The sequence below is a fragment of the Oncorhynchus gorbuscha genome, linkage group LG19 (genome assembly GCF_021184085.1).
Source record: "Oncorhynchus gorbuscha isolate QuinsamMale2020 ecotype Even-year linkage group LG19, OgorEven_v1.0, whole genome shotgun sequence".
Lineage (NCBI taxonomy): Eukaryota > Metazoa > Chordata > Actinopteri > Salmoniformes > Salmonidae > Oncorhynchus > Oncorhynchus gorbuscha.
The window spans coordinates 68,704,033-68,714,746 of record NC_060191.1 but is presented as its reverse complement, the minus strand read 5'-3'; the positions used below and the strand labels follow the sequence as shown (position 1 = coordinate 68,714,746).

Here is a 10,714-nt window from a genome sequence, read left to right as displayed (position 1 = left end):
ATATTATTGAACTAACATGATGACGAACACCATTTATCTCTGATAGAGAGAGAGTGTGTGTGTGTGTGTGTGTGTGTGTGTGTGTGTGTGTGTGTGCGTCTGTCTGTCTGTCTGTCTGTCTGTCTGTCTGTCTGTCTGTCTGTCTGTCTGTCTGTCTGTCTGTCTGTCTGTCTGTCTGTCTGTCTGTCTGTCTGTCTGTCTGTCTGTCTGTCTGTCTGTCTGTCTGTCTGTCTGTCTGTCTGTCTGTCTGTCTGTCTGTCTGTGTGTGTGTGTGTGTGTGTGTGTGTGTGTGTGTGTGTGTGTGTGTGTGTGTGTGTGTGTGTGTGTGTGTGTGTGTGTGTGTGTGTGTGTGTGTGTGTGTTCGTACGTGTGTGTGTGTGTGTGTGTGTGTGTGTGTGTGTGTGTGTGTGTGTGTGTGTGTGTGTGTGTGTGTGTGTGTGTGTGTGTGTGTGTGTGTGTGTGTGTGTGTGTGTGTGTGGGATCCAAATGTCCTCACAAGGATAGTAAAACAAGGAACATTTGACAAGTGGGGACATTTCGACGGTGCCCCAAAGGAAAATATGTCCACACAGAAACAGAAAGGGAAACAGCTTTAGGCATACAACAATGCAGGCAAACACATTTGTACTCTCTCTCTCCCCCTCTCTCTCTTACACACACACACACACACACACACACACACACACACACACACACACACACACACACACACACACACACACACACACACACACACACACACACACACACACACACACACACACACACACACACACACACACACACACACACACGAACAGACACACACACACATGTACGAACAGACACACACACACACAGACACGTACGAACAGACACACACTCAGTGTCCCCAAAGGGGGTGAGTCCTTTATCTCATCGATCAAATGAATTGACCTGTTAGTAATGGCCACAATATAAACAGGCCATGCTGAAGCAAACAGATCCCTGGGTCCTGTCTCACAAACAGTGTTGAGGAGGCAGAAAGAGGGAGTAAGAAGTGCACAGAAAGGGGGAAGAAAGACTGGGATAGGAAAGAAAGAGTGAGAGACTGAGATAGAAGAAGGAGAGAGGGAGAGTAAGAGAGAAGAAAGGATATAGGGATAGGAGAGAAAGAATGAGTGAGAAAAAGTGGTAATATACAATATACTAATATAAATATACTTTATATATTCACTTTGTATGTTGTCTACCTCACATGCTTTGGCAATGTTAACACATGTTTCCCATGCCAATAAAGCCCTTGAATTGAATTGAATTGAATTGAGAGACAAGTGATATAAGAGAGACAGAGGAATATAGAGAGAGATAGAAAGAGAGTTTGAGATGTAAATAACCGTTATTGGGTCTGGGGACCCACAACACAAAGAACAATCAAAAAACCAAGCAGATCTCATATGCATCTGAATCAGTCCAAATGACCACTTGTACTGTAGCCTTCCCAGGCTAACCAAGCCTTCCCAGGCTAACCAAGCCTTCCCAGTGGAGACCAGGCTAACCAAGCCTTCCCAGGCTAACCAAGCCTTCCCAGGGGCATCTAGGCTAACCAAGCCTTCCCAGTGGAGACCAGGCTAACCAAGCCTTCCCAGGGACATCCAGGCTAACCAAGCCTTCCCAGGGGCATCCAGGCTAACCAAGCCTTCCCAGGGGCATCCAGGCTAACCAAGCCTTCCCAGGGGCATCCAGGCTAACCAAGCCTTCCCAGGGGCATCCAAGCTAACCAAGCCTTCCCAGGGGCATCCAGGCTAACCAAGCCTTCCCAGGGGAGACCAGGCTAACCAAGCCTTCCCAGGGACATCCAGGGTAACCAAGCCTTCCCAGGGGCATCTAGGCTAACCAAGCCTTCCCAGGGGAGACCAGGCTAACCAAGCCTTCCCAGGGACATCCAGGGTAACCAAGCCTTCCCAGGGACATCCAGGCTAACCAAGCCTTCCCAGGGGCATCCAGGCTAACCAAGCCTTCCCAGGGGCATCCAGGCTAACCAAGCCTTCCCAGGGGAGAACAGGCTAACCAAGCCTTCCCAGGGACATCCAGGGTAACCAAGCCTTCCCAGGGGAGTCCAGGTTAACTAAGCCTTCCCAGGGGCATCCAGGCTAACCAAGCCTTCCCAGGGGAGTACAGGCTAGCCAAGCCTTCCCAGGGGAGACCAGGCTAACCAACCCTTCCCAGGGGCATCCAGGCTAACCAAGCCTTCCCAGGGGAGACCAGGCTAACCAAGCCTTCCCAGGGACATCCAGGGTAACCAAGCCTTCCCAGGGGAGTCCAGGCTAACCAAGCCTTCCCAGGGGAGTCCAGGCTAACTAAGCCTTCCCAGGGGCATCCAGGCTAACCAAGCCTTCCCAGGGGAGTACAGGCTAACCAAGCCTTCCCAGGGGCATCCAGGCTAACCAAGCCTTCCCAGGGGAGTCCAGGCTAACTAAGCCTTCCCAGGGGCATCCAGGCTAACCAAGCCTTCCCAGGGGAGTCCAGGCTAACCAAGCCTTCCCAGGGGCATCCAGGCTAACCAAGCCTTCCCAGGGGTGTTCGGGCTAACCAAGGGAGTAAGACTTTTACGGTTTCCTTTTGTCATCAAGGCTTCAAGATCTGCCAACTGCTCACGTGGACAGGAGAACGCTATCTGCCCGAAGGCTGTCACATGATCTACTGCCCCAACAACATTGTGAAGCTCTAGTTTACACTGAGTTTCTGTGAATCCCATCAGCACAGTCTTCTTCTCCTCATTGCCCTCTTTCACCTTCTTCCCCAGAAGGGAGGAGCAGCCGTGTATTGATTCCTGCAGGTCAGACCCTGCCAGACACACATTCTGTACAGGATCAGTGGGAGGCTGTTCTTTGTCCATGAGGTAGAGGCGATAACCTCCTGGGGCCTCAGCCATATGGTGGGGTGGCAGGGTAGCCTAGTGGTTAGAGCGTTGGACTAGTAACCGGAAGGTTGCAAGTTCAAACCCCCGAGCTGACAAGGTACACATATGTCATTCTGCCCCTGAACAGGCAGTTAACCCACTGTTCCTAGGCCGTCATTGAAAATAAGAATTTGTTCATAACTTGCCTAGTTAAATAAAGGTAAAAAAAAATATATATATATAGAGGCCCTTTCCAACCCCAGTGAGGGGCCAATCAAGCAGCTTAGCATTGCTGACAGCCTGGCTAGACTGCAGAGTCAAACTGAGGAAGTTGTTGCCTAGGCGATATTCTCCCACTCTATAATTGTAGATCAGTTCAGCCACAAGGTCATCATACTCTGGCCCCAAGCTGACCATTGCCTTGCTTCCTTTTCCATCATAAAGGGTTAATTACCTCTTCTAGTTTGTAAATGTACAAGTTGCCTTACATCCTTCTTCCAACTCTTTGTGACGCAAAATCGTCATGCCGAGCACATCTCTGTAAAAGCTGACCGTTTTGCTTCTGACACCTACTTTGAAAACAAAATGCAAGGCTGACCTCAAAGCCAATATAACCCATGTGAGTTTGCTTATGTAGTACACAATTATATATCACACTCAGTTTGTCTACGTTGTTTAAGGATCCTTGCAATTGATTGTCAATATAGAAAAGAAAAACAGAAGAAACAACAGAGAAACAAGACTTTGAGAAAAAACACCCTACGAGGAATGATCATTGTTTTACTTTTCCCTTATCCTTACCACTTTTCCCTTATCCTTACTACTTTTCCCTTATCCTTACTACTTTTCCCTTATCCTTACTACTTTTCCCTTATCCTTACCACTTTTCCCTTATCCTTACCACTTTTCCCTTATCCTAACCACTTTTCCCTTATCCTTACCACTTGTCCCTTATCCTTACCACTTTTCCCTTATCCTTACCACTTGTCCCTTATCCTTACTACTTTTCCCTTATCCTTACCACTTTTCTATTATCCTTACCACTTTTCCCTTATCCTTACCACTTTTCCCTTAACCTTACCACTTTTCCCTTATCCTTACCACATTTCCCTTAACCTTACCACTTTTCCCTTATCTTTACCACTTTTCCCTTAACCTTACCACTTTTCCCTTATCCTTACCACTTTTCCCTTACCACTTTTCCCTTATCCTTACCACTTGTCCCTTATCCTTACCACTTTTCCCTTATCCTTACCACTTGTCCCTTATCCTTACTACTTTTCCCTTATCCTTACCACTTTTCCCTTATCCTTACCACTTTTCCCTTATCCTTACCACTTTTCCCTTAACCTTACCACTTTTCCCTTTCCCTTATCTTTACCACTTTTCCCTTATCCTTACCACTTTTCCCTTATCCTTACCACTTTTCCCTTATCTTTACCACTTTTCCCTTATCCTTACCACTTTTCCCTTATCCTTACCACTTTTCCCTTATCCTTACCACTTTTCCCTTAACCTTACCACTTTTCCCTTATCCTTACCACTTTTCCCTTTCCCTTATCCTTAACACTTTTCCCTTATCCTTACCACTTTTCCCTTATCCTTACCACTTTTCCCTTAACCTTACCACTTTTCCCTTATCCTTACCACTTTTCCCTTTCCCTTATCCTTACCACTTTTCCCTTATCCTTACCACTTTTCCCTTATCCTTACCACTTTTCCCTTATCCTTACCACTTTTCCCTTTCCCTTATCCTTACCACTTTTCCCTTATCCTTACCACTTTTCCCTTATCCTTACCACTTTCCCCTTTCCCTGATCCTTACCACTTTTCCTTTTCCCTTATCCTTACCACTTTTCCCTTATCCTTACCACTTTTCCCTTATCCTTACCACTTTTCCCTTATCCTTACCACCTTTCCCTTAACCTTACCACTTTTCCCTTATCCTTACAACTTTTCCCTTATCCTTACCACTTTTCCCTTATCATTACCACTTTTCCCTTATCCTTACCAGTTTTCCCTTATCCTTACCACCTTTCCCTTAACCTTACCACTTTTCCCTTATCCTTACAACTTTTCCCTTATCCTTACAACTGTTCCCTTATCCTTACCAGTTTTCCCTTATCCTTACCACTTTTCCCTTATCCTTACCACTTTCCCCTTATCCTTACCACTTTTCCCTTATCCTTACCACCTTTCCCTTAACCTTACCACTTTTCCCTTATCCTTACAACTTTTCCCTTATCCTTACCACGTTTCCCTTATCCTTACCAGTTTTCCCTTATCCTTACCAGTTTTCCCTTATCCTTACCAGTTTTCCCTTATCCTTACCACTTTTCCCTTATCCTTACCAGTTTTCCCTTATCCTTACCACTTTTCCCTTAACCCTACCACTTTTCCCTTAACCCTACAACTTTTCCCACTACCTTTTGCTGCCGTGACAGCAGTAACAAATTATCTCAAGCGGGGACGCTTCTTCACATTCAACTGATCTAACCCCACCGTCTTCTGTAACACCACAGCTGACCTCAACATCAAAGAAATGTGTCAATTTGACAGATTTCCCAAAAGTCTGATCCAGGAACCCACTTAGAAGGGGCAGCAGGTAGCCTAGTGGTTAGAGCGTTTGGCCAGTAACCAAAAGGTTGCTAGATTGAATCCCCGAGCTGACAAGGTAAAAATATGTCCTTCTTCCCCTGAACTAGGCAGTTAACCCACTTGTCCCCAGTAGGTCATCGTTGTAAATAATAATTTGTTATTAACTGACTTGCCTAGTTAAATAAAGGTTCAATAAATGTCCTCTTCTAGAATGTACATTTAGATGTCACTAGCTGCTATCAAATCTAAAGAGATGTTCATATCCTTCTCTTGATCGTCCTCAACTGAGGCCACAGACACCTGACTCCTCTCAACACTCCCTACTTGTACCCCATCACTCCTACCAGGCATTTCCTAAACTACCTGGGAGACTAGCCTCACCTGAACCCCTCCTGTACCCCATCACTCCTACCAGGCATCTCCTAAACGACCTGGGAGACTAGCCTCACCTGAACCCCCTCCTGTACCCCATCACTCGTACCAGGCATCTCCTAAACTACCTGGGAGACTAGCCTCACCTGAACCCCTCCTGTACCCCATCACTCCTACCAGGCATCTCCTAAACTACCTGGGAGACTAGCCTCACCTGAACCCCCTCCTGTACCCCATCACTCGTACCAGGCATCTCCTAAACTACCTGGGAGACTAGCGTCACCTGAACCCCCTCCTGTACCCCATCACTCGTAGTGGACATCTCCTCCACTACCTGGGAGACTAGCTCCACCTGAACCCCCCCCCTGTACCCCATCACTCATAGTGGACATCTCCTCCACTACCTGGGAGACTAGCTCCACCTGAACCCCTCCTGTACCCCATCACTCGTAGTGGACATCTCCTCCACTACCTGGGAGACTAGCTCCACCTGAACCCCCTCCTGTACCCCATCACTCGTAGTGGACATCTCCTCCACTACCTGGGAGACTAGCTCCACCTGAACCCCCTCCTGTACCCCATCACTCGTAGTGGACATCTCCTCCACTACCTGGGAGACTAGCTCCACCGGAACCCCTGCTGTACCCCATCACTCGTAGTGGACATCTCCTCCACTACCTGGGAGACTAGCTCCACCTGAACCCCCTCCTGTACCCCATCACTCGTAGTGGACATCTCCTCCACTACCTGGGAGACTAGCTCCACCTGAACCCCTCCTGTACCCCATCACTCGTAGTGGACATCTCCTCCACTACCTGGGAGACTTAGCTCCACCTGAACCCCTCCTGTACCCCACGTACCCCAAATCCATCCTTACCACCTACAACAATATGTTTCTGCTGCATAACAGATGCGATGTTCCTCTCTGGTACAATCTGCAACTCAGTACCCTCAACACGAATAACTTGTTCCTAAGCAACAGGTGCTTGTGACTGCTCTACCACTGTCGGTCCACCTCTCCCTACATCAGTGGGCCCAGGCATTACGAGGACCAGCTGCACCCCTCCCTTTTCGGGCAAGCATGTCACTAATGGCAAACATCCCCACACTCAAAACACCGTTGACTACCCGTACTAGCATAAACCATATACATTCTACAGTGATAATGACTCTTTAAATGATAACTCCAAAGTCTGCTCCAGTGAGTCCAGAAACATAAACACGTGTCGCCGAAATAACATGACCTGTTTCAGAGCCGGGTGTTTGAAATAACATGACCTGTTTCAGAGCCGGGTGTTTGAAATAACATGACCTGTTTCAGAGCCGGGTGTTTGAAACGACATGACCTGTTTCAGAGCCGGGTGTTTGAAACGACATGACCTGTTTCAGAGCCGGGTTTTGAAACGACATTACCTGTTTCACATACGGGTGTTTGAAACAACATAACTTCCCAAACCGCATTAACTCGCGCTCCAATGGCTCATTTGGAATAAACGGCGGTACATTTGAAATCCTTGCCCTTGTTGACGGGAAAAAAAGCGGAATTACTTTAATAAACATTCCTTTAAGAAGTTTGCCATGTTCAACCATACAATCTACAAGACACTCTTCTTTAAGAAGTACGCCATGTTCAACCATACGACCAACAAGACACTCTTCTTTAAGAAGTACGCCATGTTCAACCATACAATCTACAAGACACTCTTCTTTAAGAAGTACACCATGCTCAACCATACGACCAACAAGACACTCTTCTTTAAGAAGTACACCATGCTCAACCATACGACCAACAAGACACTCTTCTTTAAGAAGTAAACCATGCTCAACCATACGACCAACAAGACACTCTTCTTTAAGAAGTACACCATGCTCAACCATACGACCAACAAGACACTCTTCTTTAAGAAGTACGCCATGCTCAAACATACGATCAACCAGACACTCTTCTTTAAGAAGTACACCATGCTCAACCATACAATCTACAAGACACTCTTCTTTAAGAAGTACACCATGCTCACCACCAAGAAAAGGAAACAAGACAGAACAGGCGATCTAACTCCAGACAACACTCGCATTTGCTCATACAATTCCCAGCATGCAGAGAGAGAGAGAGAGAGAGAGAGAGAGAGAGAGAGAGAGAGAGAGAGAGAGAGAGAGGGAGAGAGAGTTTTACTTGCTTAGATAATGTAAACACGTGCCAATAAAGCCCATTATATTGAATTAAAATTGAATTACCCCTTGTGTAGTCTTAACATTCTGTATACTCATTACCCCTTGTGTAGTCTTAACATTCTGTATACTCATTACCCCTTGTGTAGTCTTAACATTCTGTATACTCATTACCCCTTGTGTAGTCTTAACATTCTGTATACTCATTACCCCTTGTGTAGTCTTAACATTCTATATACTCATTACCCCTTGTGTAGTCTTAACATTCTGTATACTCATTACCCCTTGTGTAGTCTTAACATTCTGTATACTCATTACCCCTTGTGTAGTCTTAACATTCTGTATACTCATTACCCCTTGTGTAGTCTTAACATTCTGTATACTCATTACCCCTTGTGTAGTCTTAACATTCTGTATACTCCCCTAAAGATAAAAAATGACCCGCCTTCACTAAACCCCTACAATACAGCAGCTTAATTTAATTTTAAACCCCGAATCAATTTTGCATGAAGAAACAACCTGTCATTCATCACAAACTTTGTGAATATCTAGGTTTTCCCTCTTCACAAGGCAGAAAGACTGCATTTAATCAATGGACACCACTTGTTTTTATTACATCACACCTGTCATAATTGTTTTCTTTACTAAAGTAAAGGTTAATTATTATTAAAGGTACTGCATAGGTGTAAATGTCACGACTGTTAAAGGAAGAGGACCAAGGTGCAGCGTGGTGAGCGTACATTTTCTTTTTTATTTGGAAAAAAGACGCTGAACAAAACAATAAACACTACAAACACAAACCGTGAAGCTAAAGGCTGTGTGCCCTAAACAAAGTCAACTTCCCACCAAGACAGGTGGAAAAAAGGGCTACCTATGTATGATTCCCAATCAGAGACAACAATAAACAGCTGTCCCTGATTGAGAACCCTACCCGGCCAAAGCATAGAAATCAAAATAATAGAGTAGAGTATACCCACCCCAACTCACACCCTGACCAAACCAAAATAGAGACATAAACAGGATCTCTAAGGTCAGGGTGTGACAGTAAACATACATTTTTAGCAAGATATGTGCAGAAAGTCGTTTTGAATACATTTTAATCATTTTCATCCTGATGACATGTTGACTGCATGTCTTGTGGGCCCTGGGGTCATCCTTATGACATGTTGACTGCATGTCTTGTGGGCCCTGGGGTCATCCTTATGACATGTTGACTGCATGTCTTGTGGGCCCTGGGGTCATCCTTATGACATGTTGACTGCATGTCTTGTGGGCCCTGGGGTCATCCTTATGACATGTTGACTGCATGTCTTGTGGGCCCTGGGGTCGTCCTTATGACATGTTTACTGCATGTCTTGTGGGCCCTGGGGTCATCATTATGACATGTTGTGTTGCCATCCTGCCCTGGTTGTCATATGGTGACAAGGACCATGTTATTTTGCTGTTCTTTGACAGAAATGTCTCTCTTTCAGCTTGGGGCATTTCTTCTTCATCTTCATTCTTCCCCATCTTCTTCTTCAGATACCTCCTCCTCCTCTTCTAAATCATTGTTCTTTTGTTCCTCCTGGACATCTGAAAAAATCAGATCTGTGACCTATTGGGCACTAAAATGTGCATTCATGGCTTCATTAAAGAGAAAACTGGGGGGATTGTTATCTGCAGCACATTTATAGCCTTTGACTCCATTCACCATTAGTAAACAATGATTTCAATTTTAAACAAAAATGTTTTTTAAATGTTTTTTTAGTTTTTTTTGTCTGTGAACTTGTGTGGGGTCATGTGTGGGGTTTTGTGTTTTTTTTGTGCTGGGTCCAAAATGATCCTAAGACCATCTTTGTACCCTGGTGGTGTACAGCTTTCATGGAAATTTGAACGAAGGCGATGTTTCACTTTTTCTAATGTTGTGGTCACTCTTGGAAAAGTCATCAAGTGTCAAGTTGAAACAACATATATATACATGTTTTTTTCTGCTGTTAAACGTCGTGGCGGGTCATGATTTACCCTCAAGACAACACAAGGGTTAAACCTCTCAGGGATAGGCGTCCCACTTCCGGTGAAACTGGAGGGTGCGCAATTCAAATAAATAATTATACAAATTGTGGATATTAAACATTTAGGTACATACAAGTGTCTTATATCGGTTGAAAGCTTAAAGTATTGTTAATCTAACCGCACTGTCCAATTTACAGTAGCTATTACAGTGAAAGAATACCATGTGATTGTTTGAGGACACATCAAAATATTTTTCCACCGGCACAGGTTTCATAAATTCACAAATAGCGATTTAAACATTCACTCACTTTTTGCAAATCTTCCTCTGATTTGTCATCCAAAGGGTCCCACCTATGACATGTAGTGTCGTTTTGTTAGATAAAATCCTTCTTTATATTCCAAAAAGTCAGTTTCTTTCAACATGCAGAGAAAATAATCTGAAAATCTACCCCTAAACATTGTTCCAACAAGTAAAAGTACATTTCTATTTACTCCTCAGATACCCTAAAATGTAATCAAACTATAATATTTCTTATGGAAAGAAGTATGTTCAATAGGAAACCAATTTTAGCAGGTGTGTCTTGTCTTCATTGCGCACCCAAATACAATTTGTGTCCCTGTAGTAAAACTGATATTTCTTATTTGTTCTGGGAGTTACAAGCCTGAAACCTTGAACATAGACTGCTGACACCCTGTAGGAATTGCATCCTGGGAGCTAGGACT

At 44.8% G+C, this 10,714-nt stretch overlaps 1 protein-coding gene across 1 annotated transcript in view; it reads right to left on the bottom strand.

Moving 5' to 3' along the window:
- Positions 1-1,392: 1,392 nt before the first annotated feature.
- LOC124004956 (glyoxalase domain-containing protein 4-like) overlaps positions 1,393-10,714 on the bottom strand; it is a 93,235-nt gene continuing 83,913 nt past the window's right edge. Inside the window, 4 exon segments of the mRNA XM_046313760.1 lie at positions 1,393-1,455; positions 2,528-2,577; positions 2,617-2,896; positions 3,101-3,488. Coding sequence (XP_046169716.1) covers positions 1,393-1,455; positions 2,528-2,577; positions 2,617-2,896; positions 3,101-3,488 — 781 coding nt within the window.